Below are 24,120 nucleotides of genomic sequence, written 5' to 3' on the forward strand. Positions count from 1 at the left end.
TTTTGCTTATTATCTTTGATGAGTGATGATGGTCAGGCATTGGCCAGCTAATGGAGTCCAACATGCATGTTTGCTAAGCGCATGACTGGAGAATTAACAACTCAAAGAATTAGCACTAGTCGTTAGTAGTACGTAGTAGGCAATCCCCAACCATCAATAAACTAACTGATATTCCTTCTTTTTGAAAACAAAAATCAATAAACTAATGTTGTATTAACCGCCATAGGGATGAGATGAGAGATGACCAAATACGCCATGAGGAATTAACACATGACTGACTGACTGATTGGGCGTGTGCTCTGGTATTCCTTTTCCCCTCGATTACTTTGTGTGTAGTAGTCATCGGTCAATTCGATGGGTGTTAATTATTAAGAGGAATTGGACAAGAGCTTTGTGGTCATCGTTGGTAACAATCGGTCATGGAAGATGACGTCTGTCGGCCCCATCACGTCCAGCAACGTCACGCCGATGAATGCTCTCCAAATCCGCACCCTAAAGTATAAACCACAAAAAATACTCCCTCTGTAAAGAAATATAAGAGCGTTTAATCTAAACACCCTTATATTACTTTACAGAGGGAGTAGCGGTTAATCACACTTAATATAAGATTCATACAGAATATATAGTACCATATCATTTATGTACAGTTTGCGTGCCACGTGACATAAAATGTGTCTACTCTACTTGCGTGGATGTGTGCATGGATATGCACACTCTTGTATTGTGCTACCTATGTTTTTAAATGTAAGACGTTTTGACAGAATAACACTCTTACTTTTAGGAACATAAGGTGTATGTATAAGCACACTTGCATGTGTGTACACGTCATGTATAGTAAGCAAAAGAAGTTAAATGTGGCCTCGATACTATAGTAATTGCATTGTTCTTTTCTGCATTGCGGGTTTCTTAAAGCTAGCCAATGAAAATGTGCAAAGAAGTTAAATGTGAAAGCTTCAGGCCTTCAGCAGAGTGACTCTTCCAACAACAAATCCTTTTGGCATGGCAATCACATATAGGCATCGTTTTTAATGAAACTGAATGCTAATTATTGCTTGATTTCTAATTGGAGTTAGCATTGCAATGTTAAGACCATGATTAACACATTAATTATCTTTGGTGTAGTAGTACTTGTGTGACTTGACATGTATGGCTTATGATCAGCGTGTATGATTGGTTTGAATTATTTTACTGTTTTTCCATGTGTACGCTTCATGTTTCCTGTTTTCCCTTAAAAAAATTGGATTTCGTGGATTTTCCAAGGACATATATACACATTTCAATAAATTTTGAATTGAAATGATGTTTGTGTAAAAAGAATCGTAGTTAGTTTGCAGTTTCTTTGACATTATATTTTTTTCTATGAAATTTGGCAGTTTCCTCCCAGTCCCCCAAACTCACATGGTGATCTCCCTGTGTGCTGGGAGAAGATCCCAGGTGGTCTGGTCATGGAAATCCACTAGTCGGGACAAACAAGAGAAGAGAAGAGAAGATGGAGTGAGATGGATGAATGGACGGGTTCAAGATGGATATCGATGAGCGTGTGTGCTGACATACACTCCCATGTGGAGTCAAGGTCGAAGCCGTCCGGTGATGCTGAAGCTGCAGAAGCGGGTCATGCTCGGTGATGCCGTCCCACATACCAATATGTGATTTGTCGCCAAAACACCGTAACCGGGCGAGCACCAAGGATTCCTTTTCGCTCTGGTTTGCCGGCAGTTCAATATAACAGAGGGCATACCAAAAAAATAACATGCACTGCTTCCTTGGTTGGATAACAAGCAACTTCTATGTCCCAACATCAAGAGAATTACCAGCTCAGAGATCTTTTGCTCAGTCTCGAGCCAAACACCAATACACGCATAATCGACTCAACAACAATTAAACAATGGCCCTAGGCCCTCTCCCGTCTCGACCAAACCCGTAAAGCGGGCATGGACACTGGAGGGCCAGGAGTGATAGACCTCCAAACAGCAGCACGGCTCCAATGCCATGTGAAACAGCTGCAAAGAGTAGCCTGCCATTTTCCTCGCACACTACTACAGTCTAGTCTAATAAGGAATCAACAAACTAACCAACTGTCAAACAAATCATTAAAAAACACAAGAAATGCAGGTTAGGAATAGCAGCTCCAGTTGTAGATAGCAAACCACTGTCTGAACATATCAACCAACAAAATCAAAAGAATCAGCAGATAAGTATCATGTATCTTCTCTAGAGCATAAAACAGAGTCAACAAAAACAGATCCCAATCACTCTCAACATGCAACACACATACTAATTCGACCAAGATAAAATATGTTCGCCCAGCCTCACTCACTAGCCCCATGGTTAGTGGCCAGCGAACAGCATGAGAACCAGGAGTCATTGATCTCCGAGCAGCACAACGACCCAGATGCCACGAGAAACTGAGGCATAGGGTAACCTGCCATTTTGCTCGGCTGAACTCTCACTACTTCAGTCTAGTCTAATCAGAAATCAACCAGCTAACAAAGCGTTCAACAGACCCAAAATATCAAAAGAAAAGCATGGTCAAGAGGAGCAGCCCTAGGTAGTAGATAGCATTAAGAAACAGGCCACAATCTGAAAATATCAACCGGTAAAATAGAAAGAACCAGCAGAAAATTTCAGCCATGGCCGACAAAAACAGATCGCATCATGTTCGCCCAGCCTCGCTCACCGACCCCAGGAAAGTGGCCAGCAAACATCACGAGAACCAGGGAGTGATGGATCTCCGAGCAGCACAACAACTCCGATGCCATGAGAAACCGAGGCATAGGGTAACCTGCCATTTTGCTCAGCTAAAACTCTCCCTACTACTACAGTAATCACAAATTAGACATTAGACATTAATCAAACAGTGAGAACCACAAACCAAGAACACAACTTGAAGTGCAGGTTAAGTAAGACCATTTCCCCCTAAGGGGCCCAGCAAGCAAATAGAAGTTCAATTTGCATGCAACATAGAAGACCAAATAAATAATAAATCCAAAGTAGAAGAGAGAAGAAAAAGAAAGGAAAATAAGCTACTTATCTCGAATTCGATGACAAGCAACATTATCTCAACATCAATCGACAAAATCAAGATATCTTCTATGCAGATTCTGAACAGTAAGAATACAGCTGATGCAACCATGCAAACAGAACTAACTGACCAAATAAACAAGGAGAGAGCATAAATGTGCCCTAGCTCCTCCCGGCCAGCCATGAAAGAAGTGGCCAGTCAACATTGGAGAACCAGGATATCAATCTCCGAGCAGTACAACGACTCTAATGCCATGAGAAAGAGGCAAAGGGTAACCTGCCAATTTACTCGGCTAAACCTGTCAGTAACTGTCCATCTAGCCAAACCAGAAAACAATCAAATAGAGAAGGAACTTGGTTGCTGGTTTAATTAAAATCACTTTCCCAAAGAGAAGGCCGACAAGAAAATTGGTGTATCAAGAGCTCAATAAATTTTCCAAGACACTGCTGGGCAGTCAAACAAACTGAGAGTACACGACAATCATACATATTTTCCAGGACAATGTACTAATAGAAACATCCTGAGGTCACAGCAAAGCATCAGTAATACACAAGCAGTGGGTTCTGTTCTTTACTTTTAGGAACAGGGTAAACATATCACCATTAAGATAACGTAGCTGTTACAGTTATGTCATACAAATCGATCTTCAGAATACAGAAACATCACAAGGCTCTTTCAGCATGCATACTGTCCAGGCAACATAAAGTGTACAGCAGCGTCATTTCATGTACCTATGCAGAAACTTGCGGTGGAAATCACTTCTGATGGTGTCATTGATGAACCGTTTCGGTGTCTTGGTCTCTCCACGAGCCTGGTTCTTGAATACAACATCATCATCCCACCTGCAACATACACATATATGAACAGGATTAAGCTCGGCATAAAGCATGGCAGCATTCTTTTCCTAAGGAAAGGGCACCATAACACAAAAGAAGCATATAATATGATACACCAGGCATCACTGTCCTAACCTTCTCTTAACATTGAAGGAGCCGGAGTTATTCATATTGATCAGTGGGTTTCCTCGCATCAGCTCAGCCTCCTTCATCTTGGCCTCTTCTTCTGCTTGTTGACGCTCCTGCAGCAAACAGAAATGACTAAACATTAATTCTCTAAACCTAAAGAAAAAGAGAGCCTCAAAATGATAATACAGAGAGGAAAACAACAAACCTTTCTAAGCCTGTCCTCAGCTCTTTCTTTTTTAATCCTTTCAAGCTCTGCCATTAGTGCCTCAGTGTCATCGTCGTCGTCATCATCGTCGCTGAATAAAAGTTTCAGTTTGATGATTAAGACATAAAATAAGTTCAGATAACCAACTGAACTACAAAACTGGGCCCAGCTAAACAGCTCTGTCCCAAAAAAAGTTTCAATTCTTTTTTGCTATTTTACCATATGTTTTTCGTGTAAAGATAAACATAATCCGACTGCAATGAGAAGCATGCTAGCCAGCATAAGAATGTGTATCACCCAATTCCAAAGTTTATGGTAGATAACACCTATTGAACAGGATACAATTTATTCATGCAGTTAGAAGATGTATCAGACCCCATCCATGCAATGCAACAGAAAGAAGAGTCTCATCAGCATTTTGAATGGGTGTGTTTGATAAACTACTGAGCAAGAACTAAACAGACCTTTCATCATCACTTTTGAGTTCCACGTCAGAGTCATCTGCATCAATTTCACGTGGAACTATCTTATCCTCATCCCGTTTTGAACCTGTGATTACCAGAAGAACAGAGTAACTAAATCATTATGCTGCCTTGAACCTAGGCACTAAATGAACTTTGGTAAAGTAGTGTCACCAACCTTCTAAGAGCAGGCTTGAACTTTTTCGCCGGTCCCTCTCGTCTGCGAGAAAAAAGTGGTTGAACTAATCAATTACAATTCCCAGATACAATGAAACAACAATAGATAAACATCACGGAAGAAAGGATATGGGAAGCACTATCTGCCCAAACGAGGGAGAAAGAGCAGATGGATCCAGAGGTATTACCAACATAGGACTTATCCTTTGACGAGAAGTGCTTGCGTTCACGCTCCTCAAGTTCATCCCTAAGATTCCTCTTCTGTACCTCCTCTTGAGTTTGTTGCCCCTCTTTTCTGCACATAAGAGGGGGGAATGTCAGTATGTAGACATCAAAGAACTGCCAGCCCATTTTGTTAAGGACTCGGTGTCAAGAACTAAAAACAATCATGTAAGGCTGAAGCAATAGTTTGGCAATATATGGTGTTCTAGGTTCTGTTTAACAGGTAATAAACCCCAGATGAGGAACCAAATATATGAACAATGGTAAGCAATTTTTTCATAGATTTACTCTCTTGATGCAGCAGCAGCAGACAAATGCAGGTGATTATGTTAAACGTTACAGTTACACAAGGTGCTAAGTAGCTACTGCAGCTCCAAAATGCAAATAGTTGGTCGTCCTGGTGACAAATGGGTACATTTTGTTTGATATTCCCAGGGTTTTCCACATAACCGGACTTATTTAGGTCAGGTGTGTTCAGTATGTTACTTAATTAGTAGTACTGGTGCAGTAAACAAGTGTCTGGGGGTATGTACAGAAATCGACCTAATCCTGGCAACCTTGAACCAAGTAGCAGACTATTTGCAAAGACTGCCAGAGAAAAGCCGGTTGCACTTGTAATGGCCTATTCAGGCCCATAACATATGCAATATGACTACATAGTTGGCAAAACACCAACCACAACCTGCGCCAATGTAAGGACTGGCGACCGGCGTCTGTCGCTAGCACTCTATCGCACAGAGCTCAACGAGCAAGGTCAGGGCCAGCCATCCCTATTTTAGCCATATACGGTGTCCATGATTCTGGTTAACAGGTAATAGACCCCAAACCATTTGCTTATGGTGCTTAAATTTATTCTCCATACGCTGCAACAGCAGACATGATTCAGGTAGTTCTGTAGAACATTAACGCTTGGTGCTAAGTAAGCTACCCCAGCTCCAAACATCTAAAACGGTTCTTTGTTCTGTGTAGCACCTAACGAAGTAGCAAACAGGGAAATTTTGTCTGATACATCTGGACTTTTGTAGGCCAAGTATGTAGGTATGTTGGTTAACCAATTCTGTTGTTGCAGCGAACAAGTAGTGCATAGGCTTATTAGATTGTACAGAAATCGACCTAATCATGGAAACCTCCAACGGAATGGCAGTCGACGCGTTCATTTCCAAGCGATTAGCGGGGCAGGATGGTTGTACTGCCCCCCTTGCAGGCCCTAAGCGATTAGCAGGGCAGGGTGGGTTGCATTGCCCCCTTGCAGACCCTAATCAGATGCAAAACCACTACGGAGTTGGCCACACACGACCACCCCAGCCTGCGACGAGGCAGGAGGTAGCCATGGCCAACTGCCGCCAGCAATTCTACCACGCGGGGACCGATCTGGACGGAGCACAGGCCTCCAGTGGCGAGGAACCCTAGCACCCGTTCGTTCCCCAACCCCAAATTCCAACGACGGCGTGCGGGCGAGGCCTCTAACCAGGCGGGCGATTCGAGCCACCGGGGGCGCGGATTCGGCACCGGAGCGCGGGACGGAAGGGGATCGACGGCGGAGCTTAATTTACCTGGGCTTGAGGGAGGTGTGGGCGGCGAGGTCGCGGGAGGAGTACTTCCCGGAGGGCCCGAAGATGCGGGTGCCCCCCTGCTCGTTCCCGCCCTTCGCCGGCGCCCACGTCGGCCGCGCCGCCGTCGTCATCCTCTCTCTCTCTCTCTCTCCGGCCGGCGGGAGGCGGAACCCTAGCTGCGCTGGCCTCTCTTCCTCTTCCTCCTTCGGGTTTGGATTTGGACTGGCGTTGGTGGAGAGAGACGACGGGGAAAGAGGAAGGCAATTTTGCGGAGAGGACCCTGGAGAAGCGCGTTTTTGTTTCCTTCGTGGTGGGCTGGGCTGATGCGTGCGTGCTGGGCCTCCGGCGTCCAGAAACTGGGTCTGGATGGGCCTCCTCCGACAGACTCTTGCCTCACAGTCTGGGCCCAATCCCTATTCGGCGCCTTTACAACTGACGCACACCCCCTCGCTTCAACTCGGCAATCTGACACATGGGTTCACACGGCCATGGGCACCCGACCCGAACGGGTGGTAGGGTATGGGTTGTCAACTTCATCCATGGGTCTTACCCTGGGTAACCCGATTAGCGGTAGGGTATGTGTATAAGTTCACGCTAGTCGGTTACCCGATAGGTCACCCGATTAACATTAAAAATTATTCTAAATTATTTATTCTCCATTATAGTTTACCTTTTTAATCTATAAATAAATACATTAACGTATAACGTATGTAAGTAGCGCAGTCGCGCAGAAAATAAGGCATGATTAAGAGGTTAGCCCATTGGTAGGCCTTTTCTCACTTCTATATGTCACTCCCATGTTTTTCATGGCCCAATATTTGTTCAGCTTCATGGGTTTGGGAAGGACCAGATAAGGTGTCGGGCATGGGTTTGAGACAGGTCAATCCGAGCAAACCCGGCCCGATTGCCAGGGTGGCCCTCGCTCCCCATTGTTCCTAACGGGCCAGCCTATAAGATTAGTTTCAGTTCATTTTTTAGAAGCCCCTCCATTTTTGGGAAACTTCCAGAAGCTTCCCCACCAATATTTTATGTGCTTTTGGTTTCTTATTTCACTCGGTTTTTGTCCATTTTTTTCTCTTTTAGTTTACTTTTTTCCATTATTCATCTTTGTTTAATTTTTTCCTAGTGCATGAACTTTTTTTCAAATTTTGGACTTTTTTTGTAAATTTGTGGAATTTTCTCAAATTCATGAACCTTCTTAAATTACTCAAATAATTCAAATTATTGTGAAGTTTTTTTAAAATTCGTTAACTTTTTGCATTTTTTGATCTTTTCTCAAATTATGATTTTCCTAGGTCTTAAACTTTTTTCAAATTCGAAAAAATAATAATTTTGTGCATTTTTTCCTAAATCTCATGAACTTTTTCCAAGTTTTTTAACTTTCCTAAAAAAAACTTTTGAAAAGCAAATAAAATGGAAACTTTTGAATACGTGGAATTTTTTGAATAAATTAGTTTTTTAATTCGTGAACATTTGTGAATTTTCAAATTTATGAACTTTCTTGAATATTTGATTTTTCTATTTCATGAGTTTTTTTGGCATTCGCAAAGTTTTTTGCATGTCGGTGAACTGTTTTCGAACGGTCAACCACACAGTGGCCTTCCAAATTATCTCGACTGCATATATACTTCTTAGTTTTATTACCATCTTCAAGTAGAATGGACGTTTTAAAACAAGCATTAGAAGGAAACAACATGCTGAAGGGAATGTGACAAACGAAACAATGAAACAGGTCTCGGTCGAAACAGTCACGCAACCGATCAAACACCAATTGGGCTACTAGATTGAGCCCACTATCATGCATAGTGGGAGCTAGAAAGAGAAACAGACCGGCACTGAAATCGCCAATAAGGAGCTCCCAATCTAGAGGCATCAAAGCGCCAACTCATGAAGCCACCTGCCTTATTTTGCATTTTCTTTTATAGGCACTGTAGCGTGCGGTTTTCCAGGCAATTTTGGAAAAATATTTAAGAAAAGCGAACAATTTACAGGACATGATTATATTGTTTTTTAAACATGATTTTTTTTAAATGAACATTTATAGAAAAGCAAACAATTTCCTGATTTTTTTTCAAACAAGAAAATTTTCATTTTTTAAAAAATGCAACATTATTTCCAAATATTTGAACATATTGTAAAACGAAACTATTTTCAATTTTGCAAATATTTTTTTAAAACATGAACAAATTTTGAATTTTCTAAATAATTATGAGAAATGTATTTTTTAGAAACGCTAGCATTTCTATAAAATAGGCACATTTTTTAAATTTCCTAAAACTCAAACATTTTCTTAAAAAACAACAATCCTTGAAATTCCTGAACATTCCTGTAAAAAGAAAACTTTTTTGAGAAGGAAAAAGAAGGAAACCTGTGAAAAGAAAACAACGTGAAAAAAAAATCAGAACTGAACCAGACCATCCCCTCCGGAAGGTTCCAAAAATATATGTGGAAAGGCTAAACGGGTCGGGCCAATCACTCTACATATGCGATTCGGCGGCAGGCAAGTAGGAAACATCTCACATGGTTCTAAAAAAAAGGAAACATCTCATAGTCTTCATCATTTTTGTGATTTTCTGTTATTTCTGAAAAAATAATGTGTTTCATTTTCCTAAGGAACCACATTTGGATGGTCGAGACCATACTCGGGTTGGTTTCAACCATTGGCTTGGTCGGAGGGCTCTATGCAACATCGGCCTAGATCGATCCTCTCTTCATCATGGGTTGTGCTTCATAGGCAAGAACCATCTCCCGCTTAGGCCTCATTTGGTTGTAAGGGGAAAGTATCCCAGGGCTCTAATCCCCTCAAGGGGGATTTCCATGGCCGACCGAGATCTTCTCGCACCACGGGGAAATCACCATGTGAGTTTGGGGGACTGGGAGGAAACTGCCAAATTCCTTAGAAAAATTATATTGTTAAAAAAAGATGCAAACCTACTTCGGTTCTTTTTACACAAACTTTATTTAAGTTCAAAATTAATTGAAATGTGTATATATATGCTTCGAGAGTCCATGAAATTCAAGAAATTTAAGGAAAAACAGAAACATGAAATGTAACCATAAATTAAAAAAGCAAAATAATTCATCCCAATCATGCACGCTGACCATAAGCTATACATGTCAAGTTGCACAAGTACTGCTATACCAAGGATAATTAAAGCGTTAACCATGGGCTTAACATCACAAATGCTAACTCCAATTAGAAATCAATAAATAATTAGCATTCAGCTCCATGAAAACGATGCTTATATGTGATTGCCCATGGCAAAAGGATTTGTTGTTGGAAGAATCATTGTTTTCACCATTAACTTCTTTGCACATTTTCATAAGCGGGTTTAAGAAACCTGCAAAGCAGACAAAACAATGCTGTGCTGGAATTTAGTCTATTTTGGGCAGCCCAATAAATATTTCAGAATTTCCTAATAAATTCTAGAGGCCCACTTAGCCCATTCGTGCAAGGCAAGGGATACTACTAAAGTTTAGTCCCACATTGCTAGTTTAGTGGGAGTTGGACCTTCTTATAAAGGGAGGTTCTTTCCCCACTTGTATGAGCATGAGAACAAGAGGACATCCACGCGCGCTCCTCCTCCATCGCCCGCCTCGCCACGCCTCAGCACGACGCGCCGCGGGTTGCGGCAATGAGCCGAGCCGATGTCTAAATTTTTGCCACACACTACGGGTATACGAAAGGTCACACCGAAGCTGAAAAGATTTTTGCGATAGTGGAGTTTGAATGCGAACGGTGCAGCTCTTCGGCTGCTGGATGTTCGCCTCATCTCCGTCTCTTCGTTTCACCTCCCGTCGCTGCCCTCTCGCCTCCTTCTCTTGCTCCTATAAAAGGGAGGTCGCTCCTGTCAGAGAGACACACCAGAAGATCCTCTTCCTCTCGCCACAAAGTTCCTGAGCACTGTGTTGCTGCTTCAATCTTTTCCATCCCGGCTTACGGCATGCACCACAGGTCGGGACAGTGGGGCTCTGATACGTCTCCAACATATCTATAATTTTTGATTGTTCCATGCTATTACCTGTTTTGGATGTTTAATGGGTTTTACTATACACTTTTATATTATTTTTGGGACTAACCTATTAACCGGAGGCCCAGTCCAAATTGTTGTTTTTTTGCCTATTTCAGTGTTTCGCAGAAAAGGAGTATCAAACGGAGTCCAAGCGGAATGAAACCTTCGGGAGAGTTATTTTTTGAACAAACGCAATCCAAGAGACTTGGAGTGGACGTCAGGGAAGCAACAAGGTGGCCACGAGGGTTCATGGTGCGCCCTACCCCCCTGGGCGCCCCCCCCACCCTCGTGGGCCCCTCGTGGCTCCCCTGCCCGACTTCTTTCGCCTATATACATCCATATACCCCGAAAACATCCAGGAGCACCATAGATCGGGACTTCCGTCGCCGCAAGCCCTTGTAGCCATCCAAAAACCAATCGGGACCCTGTCCCGGCACCCTACCGGAGGGGGGTCCCTCACCGGTGGCCATCTTCATCATCCTGACGCTCTCCATGACGAGGAGGGAGTAGTTCACCCTCGGGGATGAGGGTATGTACCAGTAGCTATGTGTTTGATCTCTCTCTCTCTCTCTCTCTCTTTCTCTCTCTCTCTCTCTCTCTCTCGTTCTTGATTTGGCACGATCTTGATGTATCGCGAGCTTTGCATTATAGTTGGATCTTATGATGTTTCTCCCCCTCTACTCTCTTGTAATGGATTGAGTTTTCCCTTTGAAGTTATCTTATCGGATTGAGTCTTTAAGGATTTGAGAACACTTGATGTATGTCTTGCATGTGCTTATCTGTGGTGACAATGGGGTATTCACGTGATCTACTTGATGTACGTTTTGGTGATCAACTTGCGGGTTCAGTGACCTTGTGAACTTATGCATAGGGGTTGGCACACGTTTTCGTCTTGACTCTTCGGTACAAACTTTGGGGCACTCTTTGAAGTACTTTGTGTTGGTTGAATAGATGAATCTAAGATTGTGATATGCATATCATATAATCATGCCCACAGATACTTGAGGTGACATTGGAGTATCTAGGTGACATTAGGGTTTTGGTTGATTTGTGTCTTAAGGTGTTATTCTAGTACGAACTCTATGATAGATTGAACGGAAAGAATAGCTTCGTGTTATTTTACTACGGACTCTTGAATAGATCGATCAGAAAGGATAACTTTGAGGTGGTTTCGTACCCTACAATAATCTCTTCATTTGTTCTACACTATTAGTGACTTTGGAGTGACTCTTTGTTGCATGTTGAGGGATAGTTATATGATCCAATTATGTTATTATTGTTGAGAGAACTTGCATTAGTGAAAGTATGAACCCTAGGCCTTGTTTCCTAGCATTGCAATACCGTTTATGCTCACTTTTATCATTAGTTACCTTGCTGTTTTTATAATTCCAGATTACAAATACTCATATTTACCATCCATATTGCACTTGTATCACCATCTATTCGCCGAACTAGTGCACCTATACAATTTACCATTGTATTGGGTGTGTTGGGGACACAAGAGACTCTTTGTTATTTGGTTGCAGGGTTGCTTGAGAGAGACCATCTTCATCCTACGCCTCCTACGGATTGATAAACCTTAGGTCATCCACTTGAGAGAAATTTGCTACTGTTCTACAAACCTCTGCACTTGGAGGCCCAACAACGTCTACAAGAAGAAGGTTGCGTAGTAGACTTCAGCCTCCGAAACTCCACCTCTTTGAGTCCTGTACGGGAGAAGGGTGATAAGGTTTTAGGGGAGCGCTCAGCGCGACTACTGACTTCTTCGTCACGGATGCCCCGGACTCCGACGACTAATTCCCCGATGACGACTTCTTCCCCCGACATCGACAACCTCCTCGACGACATGGCTGGCGAGGACACTGACCCCAAGTCCAGTGCTACTGTTGCTGCTATTGTCCCGTACGTGTTCTTGTTTTTCCTGTTAAAGGTCCTGCCACAGTTTCTTATCTAGTGTCTGCTCTAGACATGTTTGGTTCTAGTCCATATTTGTAGATATTATTTACCCTCTATCTGTTCGATCGCATGACTTGCTTTATCTCTGCTATTTTAGTCATGCTTTATCTAGTATTTCCGTTAATAAAATCATATGGTAAATTGCTCATATTTCCAACAATCCAAAAACCTTATTATAGGCAATTTACCCCAAGTGGTTTTGCTGCTTCCATGAGACCTCCTATGTTTGAGGGTATCCACTATAAGAGGTGGCGTGTGAGAGCTTTTCTGTGGTTTCAAACCATGAGCTGTTATGATGCCACTCTTGGCAAACCTGAAGGAGAGCAGGATGCTCAACAAGCACAAGCTTTTCAGGAAATCGATACTCTGTTTAAGGCTGCTCTTTTGAGTGTTCTTGGTGAGAACATAGTTGATGCTTATGCGTCAATTGATAATGAAAAAGATATGTGGGGCGCATTCGAGGCCAAATTTGGGGTCTCGGATGCTGGCACTGAGTTGTACATCGTGGAGCAATTCTATGATTACAGGATGACTGAAGAGCGCTCCATGGTTGAACAAGCACTAGAACAAACACCCACCTACAGCAACGCATTTGTACCAACAATATTACATGATCTGTTGTTTCTCCCACCTCCCACCTCCCGCACTTTGTTCCGCGCTTAGAGCTAACCTCCTTTGTTCCTAAAAAATCAAACCTCCCCGTACCCGCACCTCCATCAATACCTTGTCCACCCAAACCACTCAGGCCTAGTTTGGCTACACAGTTTTTCCAAAACCGTAGTAAGTGAAAACCTCAATATTCAAATGCGTGGGCAATGGATACTTCAGTTTTTAGAAACCATGATTTTTTTCAGTTTTAGCAAAACTATGGAGATGTTTGGCAAATGCAGTATTCCTCACTTTTCCTGGTTTAACTGATGCATTCATCGTCGAGCTGAACTGAACACAGATGCAGTGAAGGACAAGGAGTTACAATGAACAATCGGGTTGTGTGTAGGGCCATTCACACAATCAATTGGCTAGCTAGCTTAGTATGCCTTGTATGGGGAAGTCAGGATCAATCAATCAACTTCCCAATCTAAGAGCATCTAAAGCCGCAGTTGGCAAATACGGACCCTCAAGCATCCGCAGGCACTGACCGGGTACCCCTCGTATTTGCCACTCTGCATCCGCGTATCTCATATTCGACGCCTTATATCCATACTAGAGATGCAGACGTTGATCTATCCTATGTGATCAAATGACGGACAACAAAAATCGGCTGCAGAGGAACACAAGATCGGGTGCAAACGGGCATTAACATACTTCACCACCATCCAAAGGATCATAGTTCGTCCCCGGACAAGTTCGACTCCAGAGTGCGCATGCGGGCCGGAGGCGCGGGCACAAGCACCCAGCGCTGGCCACGTGGAGGAGGGGCTGGCGGGGGAAGGAGATGGCGCGACACTTGTAGAAAAGGGGGTATTTGTCCCGGTTCGTAAGGGCCTTTAGTCCCGGTTCATGAACCGGGACTAATGGGTCGTTACTAATACCTCCCCCCTTTAGTCCCGGTTCTAACATGAACCGGGACAGATGGTCCTCCACGTGGCCGGTGCGCCAAGCCCAGGCAGGTGGGCCTTTGGTCCCGGTTGGTGGCACCAACCGGGACCAAAAGGCATCCACGCGTCAGCATTCCAGTGGCAGGGGTTTTTGTTTTTTTTGAAGGGGGGGGGGGTTGGGGGTTTTGGGAGGTTAATTTAGGTGTTTCATATATTGTGTTAGCTAGCTAATTAATAGAGAGAAGTGTCCTCTCTTATGTCCGTGCTTGGTCGATGCTACGTACTATACATAGAGAGGCCCTCGACACGCTAGCTAGTAAGAAAATGAAGGGAACCATTAAGTACAGAAGTTCGTCATGCATACCGTGAGAAGTGATCGATCGACCTCTCCTTCTTTGAGAGATTGGTCGAACAACAAGTTTTCGTATTATCTATCCGACGCTACTGGCTACATACATATACAATATGTAAGATCTCTTAATTACAATCCCCTAGTAATTGAAATCAACTTCCACATGGCATTCTCCGGCTTTATTGATGACGTGGTCAAGAAAAAACCCCGCCAATTTCTCTTGAATTGCTTTCATGCGATCTGGTTCTAGGAGTTCATTCCGCATCTGCCACGTCTAATTTGAAGGAGATTAATTAATACAGATATATGAATGAAACTCAACAGAAATGATGGTGTAATAAAATGAAATTGTGAATATTATTGCTTACGCACTTCATATTGTCTTTTAGAGTAGCCCCGCTTATTTTCAAAGTCGCGTTGTAGATGAACTCGCACACGTAGTATCCACAGAAATCATTCCCTTGTTCCTGCCACAAGCACTTTACGAGAAATAGAGGTCAATCAAACTGATAATGAAGCATTATAAATGGCATTTATGAAAGTATAGCTATAGAATCAACGGGAGATGCGCGCAACTAGCTAGCCAGTAGTACTTACTTTCAGGTATGTATATCGCAGCTCCTTCGCCAGTCCCGGAGCTTCTGCGGTGAACTGTTTCCAAACCCTGCAAGACAAAAAATAATAATTATTACTTGAGATATCAGGAAATGAACAAAAAGTTGCCGATATGGTGCGATAATGATCGATTGAACTTACTTGTTGAGCAATTTAGTCATGTCCGCATAGGTTTCGGGATCTTTTCGCCTCGAGTCTAAGACGGTTACTAGTCCCCGCTCAAGCTTAATCTCCAGAAGAACATAGTGGAAGCTGCGCACGCATGCATAACTCATCAATTACATTACCATAACCTCGCTCGAGTAATAAGGGAAACCGAATATGCACACGACAGTAACACTCACTTGAAGTTGTAAAGAAAGAGTATGGTATCTTTGTTTTGATTTTTGATCAACGATTGTAGCAAGTTGGCCTCGGCCTCTTCGGCGTGCTTTTTAACCAGAACTTCATCTATGATATTTGTGTTAATGAACCCAATATCATAAATTTCTTGTTTTCTGCACTCGACGATCTTCAATCTGCATAATATATTGAGGATAATTAATTATAAATACATGCAATGAAAGAGCCGAGCTATATATAGAGACTTAATGACAGAAATAGTACTTACAGGCAGTAGCAAAAGACCATTAATTTATCGAGGGCCTTTTGATTGAAGAACGCGAAGAACTCCTCAAATGGAACACAGCACACCAGTTCCAACGAGGTCGTGCTCCTCTTTAATGTTCCAACCTAGACTGCTTTAATATCGAGCGCTCAACACGTTTAGCGTGCAATTAATTTCATGCTAAAATAGTGCTAATCACATAATCACATGCAAATAATATCCTACGTAATATTCGCATGCACTTAATATACTTCCAAATTAACGTGCATTGCACATACACATTGACTAGTTATCACAAAAGGTCACACTTCTTGGAGCCCTCTATCTCCGTTTGGCCAGATCTATTTTCTGAGCACCACATTTCTGTCCAAGTACCACATGGATATCTTGTTTTTAATGGCATTTTGATCTTCCAAATATATTGCTTGCGACAAACTAGATAGGCGTTCATGATGTCAGCATACAAGGAATTTTTATCAGCATATTGATCTTCCAAATATATTGCTTGCGAAAACTGAAGCATAATTGATGAGGTCAACATACATGGATTTGAAGAAAACACCAGAGAAACACATCATGTTCTTGATACAAATCGATCGACATTAATCTACATACTAAATATAACCAAGTCGTCCCCTTATACCTAGTGAGCAGCCTTCAAAACTCGGTATTCTAGGGGCTCACTTGTAGTACCGAAGCTATAGAAAATATCTTTGCGCTACACAATATTGTAAAGACTTGGATACTAATGCCAAGAGGCGCATCAGCTAGCCATGTGTCCTCCTATAATCTCGTCTGTAAGGATGGCAATGGATCGGGTTCGGTTCAGGTTGAACAATATCAAATCCATATCCATGTCCATGTAGACAGTATGTGCCCATCCACGAAAAAATCCATGGGCGTAAAATTATGCCCATGTCCAAACCCGATGAATATCCATCGGGTATGGATATCCATCGGGTTCTCTCAACACGTATACATAAGGCATAGCACAACATTCACATAAGCTTCAAATTCTCACAAAATGACATAGCACAAGTGCATGACATCAAATAAGCTCTTAGATTCTCACAAATGACGTAGTACAAGTGCAGATCGCCACATAATCTCTCAAATTCTCACAAAATAACATAAAATAAGCATAACTACCATTCTAAACATTGGCTGTAATGCTGAACAATTTTTTTGAAATGATCAACCATCGATAGAGGGTACTCATGAACACAAATAATTAGTGGAAGCTCTTTCCTGGCAACATCTTGATCAAAAATAAGATTCCCCAAATTGGCGTTTCCATCATCAACCTTTCTCAAACTTAACTTTTGTTGCTTTGGGCGTATTGGTGCATGCCTAGCACCACAAGAGCTCATGTGGCTCTTCAAATCTAAAGTGCCACTGGTTCATTTTGCAATACGAAGTTTATGACAATACATGCACTCAACTTTCCATTCTCTATCAATATTTTTTTTCTCAAAATTACCTTCCCATACGACTGATGTGAGAGCTTTCTCTTATTGCCAGCCAGACCTTGCGATGCTCCCACACCACTAATAGCTTGTATGTTAGAATTTGAGCTAGCAGCAGAGTCAACATTTCCAGAGCTAACCACAACAGGGCCTTGTGCTCCATCATGAGAAGCTATTGAGCTATACATGCAAAAAAAAAATCTCCAGTTCAGTTAAGGAGAGCCATGGTACATAATGTCTGAACTATACAAATTTGGAAAGATTGTGACCTCTAGATTGTAGTGAATGGTAAGTACAAACCGAAGCTATTTTTTGCCATATCTTCTTTTAGGGACTAATGTAGATCTGCCCAGATTACAAGTCAGATTCTAATGAATCTTAATGATTCGTACCTCTCTAGATTGAAATACACCGATGTGATAAAACCTAATTGCTAATTAACATACATAGCTACAGATCACGCCATGTTCAAAATCTGAACAATGCTCATTTGGTAACCAATGAAAACTACCTAACTCTATAAATCTCTTCTAATCGGTACAGTAAACTATAAGAAATACTTAATTTGTAGACATGCATAAGAATGATTCATCGAAAATTACTATTGCTCCAGTTAGTAATGTAAACTTCAAGAAATACTTAATTTGTAGACATACGGGAGTGGGATTCATGGAACAAAAATATTACTACTGCTCCAATTGTTACTGTAAAACTGAAAGAAAAACTTAATTTGCAGACATACATGAGAGGTATTCAGGGGAATTTTTTGACTACTGCTCGATTTACTATTGTAAGTTGAAACAAATAATTTGCAGACATACATGCGGATTCAGGGAACAAGCAGGAACACCACACAGAAAAACTTACCCTGAGACTCTGAGAGGATTCGGGGATTTTGGGAACGAGTAGGAACACCACACATAGAAAAATTACTACTGCTCCAGTTGCTACATGCTCATGTTGGACACCCACGTACAGGAACACCCCACATACATGAGAGGATTCAGGAAACAGCAAAACTTACCCTGAATGCAGACTATTCGGTGTGTTCATCACCTTCTCAGCACGGTCATGATCCACTTCTTGGTATGCGCCCGTCTCTCTACACTCACGTGCTGCCATGCTCCTAGTCCGGCGCGGAGCGATACTCGTGCGTCGCGCTGCTCCGCGTCGCTGTGCTCTGCATCCCAGTTCAGAGACTTGCGCCGGCCCGCCGCCGTACCCGTGCGTGCCAGGAGAATCCGAGATGGAGGGTCGAGGGGATATGGAGTTGGGCTCCTACTGGACAGTGGCGTTGGGTGCTGAAGTGCTGCATGCCTACACCATATGTAGAGGTAAAGGCTGGTGGCGCCGACGACTGCATCTAGAGCAGCGGGAGGATAAGACAAGGCGAGGAAGATGAAGCTTAATGACAAGTCGTTTAACGAGGAGATAGAAGAATGAGAAGAGGTGGCGGAGTAAAGTTATGGTGGGAATCGGGAGGGACTGTGCAATTTACTTCTCATTTTTTATAATAAAAAATCATTAGAAGATATGGGGATCAGCAAATTTTTCCATACATGTCATACCATCGGGCCGTGTTCGGGTATATCCATGGATACATAATTATGTCCATGCCCTATCTATGAGTAATCGGGTCGGGTTCGGGTGCTGCCCATGGATATAAAAATGTACCCAAACCCTATCCATTCGGGTCGGATATCCACGGGTATCCATGTCCATGGATAAAATTGCCATCCTTACTCATCTGAAAGCCATTACCAACCGAGAATGAACCTCGTCTAAATAAATCCGCCTTGAAACTCATCAAGCCTTTCCAAAAAGTGAATCTATCGGCTTTGCCGTTACCTAGGACACAATTTTTGATTTGAGGTATCTGTTACAAAGCAACTCATGCCAAACTCCCCTTCCCTACCCATCGTTAAGCATCTTAAACAACCGTTTACTCCCTCCATTTTTACTTACCCACATATTAGCTTTGACTTAAATCAAACTTTATAAACATTTGGCCAAATTTTTAGAAAATAATCTAAACTTTCGCAGTAACAAATACTATACATGGTATGTAAATATAGTCAATGATGATTCTAATGATATTGATTTGATATTGTGGATGTAATATTTTTTTATATAAACTTGGTTAAAGTTTGCAAAGTTTGACTCGAGACAAAGCTAATATACTAAGTAAATAAAAACGAAGGAAGTAGTAGGTGGGCACTTATTCTTAATTTTCAGGTCCTCGATATCTATCCCCACTTAGCTCATTACTTTTTACTTTTTTTCTTTACATCACGTTGCCAGAAAAATCTGAATCTATAATAATCCAATCTTTTCATTACCCCTTTGCGTATCTCAAAGGAAAGCATAAACATCGGTAAGATATTGAATGCCATTTTTTATAGAACACAGTATAGACACATGCACTCATATATGCGTGCGTACATTCATTTCTATGAACACACGCAGATCCTACCCCTATGAGCACCTCTGAGAGATTGAGAATGTCTTCTTCCACTAAACGCGCATCACCAAAGATCCTGAAATGAATCCAGAAATGATGTGAGCACTAGGATTTAAATCCTAGGAATACCACTGTCCTCCTAACCATCCAACCACTAACCAGTGTTAGTTCTTAGATACTGAATATCATTGATAAGTCAAGTCTACCCCCATGAGAGTTGTAGGTAGTCAAAGTCATACGTAGAAGGCCATAAAAAAATCCTATATTTTGGGGGAAGGGGAGTAGAGCTTAAGCTTACATATACATGCATGAAGTGATAACCCAAAGGAAAACCTTGCACGCAGGCATACACATACATGCATGCATGATTAGCCGTTGAGACGCTAATTGTAGCATTTTTGTACGCTAGTTAGTCTTATCCGTGGATTAGATATCCCGTGAGACCGTATCCAAACCACCAGGCCGGCCCCATAACCATGCATGCAGATCGTATCCAAACCCTAATAATTAGTTAGGCACGGCGCTCGATCACCAACCTTTATAAAACCCTACCCGCGCTGTGCAGCAAACCTTGCTCTCACCATCACCAACCCATTTTGCTTAGCTCCCATCTGATTCCGAGCTCGACTACCAGCTCCAAGCTATCTGGCGCGTGCTCTCATGGCCATGGCCATGGTTGCCAGGCCAATCACGGCCTTCATCTTCACATTTCTCCTCTTCTTCCTCTTCCTCCACACCGCAAGCCCGGCTCTCTTGGGAGAAGACGTCGACCGCTCCGTGCTTTTAGTCTTCAAGGCCGGCGTGTCCGGCGACCCCAAGGGAGCACTCGTTGGCTGGGGCTCGCCGGACGTGTGCAACTGGACCGGTGTCGCTTGCGACGCGGAGCACCATGTTGTCGAGTTAATACTAAGTGAACAAGAGCTCTGTGGCGAGGTCTCGCCCGCGCTTGGCAACCTCTCGCACCTCAGGACGCTCAACCTCTCTGGCAACCACTTCACCGGCAGCGTCCCACCGGAGCTCGGCAACCTCTCCTACCTCAAGTTTCTCGACGTGTCCTTGAACACGCTCACCGGGACGGTTCCGCCAGAACTCGGCAACCTCTCCAACCTTAAGTTTCTCTACGTGTCCTTGAACACGCTCACCGGGACGGTTCCGCCAGAGCTTGGCAACCTCTCCCGCCTAAAGTTTCTCGACCTGTCGTCGAACATGCTCACCCGGACAGTCCCGCCGGAGCTTGGAAACCTGTCCCGCCTCAAGTTTCTCGATGTGTCGTCGAACACGCTCACCGGGGCGGTCCCGCCGGAGCTCGGCAACCTCTCGAGACTCGGCATCCTTGATCTCTCTGAGAACGTCTTCTCCGGGGCGGTGCCGCAGGAGCTCGGGAAGCTTTCTCGGCTGACGCAGCTCAGCCTCAACGGAAACAAGTTGGAGGGATCGATTCCGGTGGAGCTCTCGCGTATTAGGCGCTTGGTATACCTCAATCTCGGCGACAACAACCTCTCCGGGCATATCCCATCTGCTATCTTCTGCAACCTCTCCGCCTTGAACTACAATGATATGTCGTCCAACTTTCTGGACGGCGAGATCCCCATACAAGCAGATTGCCCACTCCCCGAGTTGATGTCCCTCGTGTTGTGGTCCAACAAACTCAATGGCAGCATCCCTCCCTCGCTGTCAAACTCGACGAAGCTCCGATGGCTGCTACTGCAGTCGAACTTCCTCACCGGCGAGCTGCCGTCGGATGACATGTTCAGCGGCATGAGGAGCCTTGAGTATTTGCACCTATCATCCAACTTCCTCGCGAACTCGCGGAACAACACCGACCTGGAGCCGTTCTTCGCCTCGCTTGCCAACTGCACCGACTTGAAGGAGCTCAGTGTCGCCAGGAATGACATCGTCGGCATGATCCCACCTGTCATCGGTCGCCTCGCTCCCAGCCTCATGCAGCTCCACCTTCAGTTTAACAGACTCTTTGGCCCGATCCCGGCGAATATCTCCAACCTCACCAACCTCAATACCCTCAACCTCTCCCATAACCTCTTCAACGGCTCCATCCCACAGGGCATCCCCAGCATGCGACAGCTTGAGCAGCTGCACCTCTCAAATAACCTGCTCTCCGGTGATATCCCGCTATCCCTTGGCATGATCCCGTGGCTCGGGCTCGTCAATTTTTCGCAGAACCGGCTCACCGGCGCCATTCCGCCGAGCATCGTGCAGTGTGTGATGATGCAAAATCTTGATCTCTCCTACAACATGCTGGGAGGCGAGATCCCAGCTGGCTTGACTAGGCTGAGCGGATTGCTCAACCTCAACCTCGCCGGCAATCTGCTATCTGGCGTGATCCCCGTGACCATGGGCGAGATGGTTAGGCTGCAATTGCTTAACCTATCATCAAACCAGCTCTCCGGCACGATCCCGCCGCAGCTCGGCAGCTGCATCGAGCTCAAGTACCTCGACGTGTCCGGCAATGGCCTCACGGGGACCCTCCCTCAATCCTTGGAGAAGGTGGCGTCGCTGCTACGTGTTAACTTTTCCTACAACGACTTCTCGGGCGAGGTGCCGAGCGGCGGGGTCTTTGCAGGGTTCCTGGCGGACGCGTTCCTCGGCAATGACAGACTGTGTGCGGGGACGGCGTCGATGACGCCTGGGTTGGCTAGGTGCAGCGGCGCGAAGCGCAACTTGCTCCATAGCCGGCGAGTGGTGTTGCTCGTCGTTGGCACAGTCGCGAGCTTCACGATGGCAATCATTGGGCTCGCCACGTGCCGCGCCGTGGGACGAGATAGGCGGCGCTCACCGCTACCATGCGAACCCGACACGAGGGGGGACTACCCGAGGATCTCTCAACGGGAGCTCTACGAGGCGACGGGCGGGTTCGAGCAGTCGAGGCTGATCGGCGCGGGGCAGTTCGGGCGTGTGTACGAGGGGACGCTCCGCGACGGCTCGCGTGTCGCTGTCAAAGTGCTTGACCCAAAGAATGTAGGTGGGGAGGTTTCCCGGAGTTTCAAGCGGGAGTGCGATGTGCTGAGGCGGACGCGGCACCGGAACCTGGTGCGCGTTATCACCACGTGCAGCCAGCCGAACTTCCACGCGATCGTACTCCCGCTGATGACAAATGGTAGCCTCGAGAGCCACCTCTACCCGTGTGACGGCGGCCCCGGACGTGGCATGGACCTCGCATGGCTGATTGGCATCGCCGGCGGCATAGCCGAGGGGCTCACCTACCTGCATCACTACGCACCCGTCCGCGTCATACACTGCGACCTTAAGCCCAGCAACGTGCTCCTCGACGACGACATGACGGCCGTTGTGGCTGACTTCGGCATCGCGCGGCTGGTCAAGGACATGGGTGACGACGACAACACATGTTTTGCTGACCCCTGCAACTCAACTGCTGGATTGTTGCAAGGTTCTGTGGGCTACATCGCACCAGGTAATTTACAACACAATCGAATCAACATAGCATATGTGTAGTGTAAATGCATGTGACATTCTTCTCTTGACATTTTATAACGTTTTTGTTGCATGATTTTAGAGTACGGACTAGGAGGCCACCCTTCAACGGAAGGCGACGTGTACAGCTTTGGCGTGATGCTACTAGAGCTGATCACCGGGAAGCGTCCGACCGATGTGCTCTTCCAAGAGGGGCTCACGTTGCACGGCTGGGTGCGGCGGCACCACCCGCGTGACCTCACCACCATCGTCGCACCGCCATGGCTGGTGGGCACAGACGTGGTGTCATCGGCAGTGCAAGCAAGCAACGTCGTGGTCGAGCTGATGGACCTTGGGATCGCGTGCACTCAGTACTCGCCGCCGGTGAGGCCCACCATGGTGGAGGTGTGCCGCGCGATCGCCCTCCTCAAGGATTCGTCTTCTTCCTGACGTACTTGTGGTTACGTATTCATGATATATACTAGCAAACATGCCCGTGCGTTGCCACGGGAGAAAAAATCATCCCTCGTACACATAGCAACTACATCAGCAAATCCCTTAAATCTTTTACGATGACGCATGACAAACAACATAATAAGTTGTATTATTGCATATAAAAACCTAAAAATCGGATGATTTTTCAAGTGTACTCAAAGTGTTTCCAACTTATTAGATAATGGAAATATCAACCTAGTTGTCGCTATCTTTTTACACCTTTATTGTAATTACTCCTCGGTGATGCCCAACAAATATTGATGATAAGAGCAAAGTAATTTTATATGCCCGTGCGTTGCAACGGGAGAAAAAAAAATCCATGCCTCATAAACACAACGACATCAACAAATCCCTTAAAATCTTTCATGATGCCACACAACAAGCAACATGATAAGTGGTGTTGTGCAAAAACACAAAGGTGTAATGATTTTTGAAGTGTACTCAAGGTGTTTAGAATTCATTATACAACACAAATATCTACCTAGTTGCCAGTATATGTTTACGCATTTGTTGTTGTTTCTCGGTGATGCCCAAAAAAATATTGCATTAGAATGAAAGTAGCAAAGTACATTTTAGTATTTAA

At 44.4% G+C, this 24,120-nt stretch overlaps 2 protein-coding genes across 2 annotated transcripts; one reads left to right on the plus strand and one right to left on the minus strand.

Moving 5' to 3' along the window:
- Positions 1 to 3,543: 3,543 nt before the first annotated feature.
- LOC119288284 (protein CWC15 homolog) lies at positions 3,544 to 6,862 on the minus strand. The gene is made up of 7 exons (XM_037567920.1): positions 6,606 to 6,862; positions 5,019 to 5,125; positions 4,832 to 4,873; positions 4,657 to 4,741; positions 4,193 to 4,283; positions 3,994 to 4,100; positions 3,544 to 3,864 (listed from the first exon to the last, which is right to left on the minus strand). The coding sequence occupies exons 1-7, from the start codon at positions 6,734 to 6,736 to the stop codon at positions 3,741 to 3,743; spliced, it is 687 nt and encodes a 228-aa protein (XP_037423817.1). The 5' UTR covers positions 6,737 to 6,862; the 3' UTR covers positions 3,544 to 3,740.
- A 13,423-nt stretch (positions 6,863 to 20,285) lies between these two features.
- Positions 20,286 to 23,492, plus strand: LOC119289974 (putative leucine-rich repeat receptor-like serine/threonine-protein kinase At2g24130). Its single transcript, XM_037569127.1, has 4 exons — positions 20,286 to 20,663; positions 20,727 to 22,374; positions 22,573 to 23,043; positions 23,146 to 23,492. Exons 1-4 carry the CDS (start codon positions 20,286 to 20,288, stop codon positions 23,490 to 23,492), a joined length of 2,844 nt encoding a protein of 947 aa, XP_037425024.1.
- Positions 23,493 to 24,120: the final 628 nt, after the last annotated feature.

The sequence above is a fragment of the Triticum dicoccoides genome, chromosome 4A (genome assembly GCF_002162155.2).
Source record: "Triticum dicoccoides isolate Atlit2015 ecotype Zavitan chromosome 4A, WEW_v2.0, whole genome shotgun sequence".
Taxonomy (NCBI): domain Eukaryota; kingdom Viridiplantae; phylum Streptophyta; class Magnoliopsida; order Poales; family Poaceae; genus Triticum; species Triticum dicoccoides.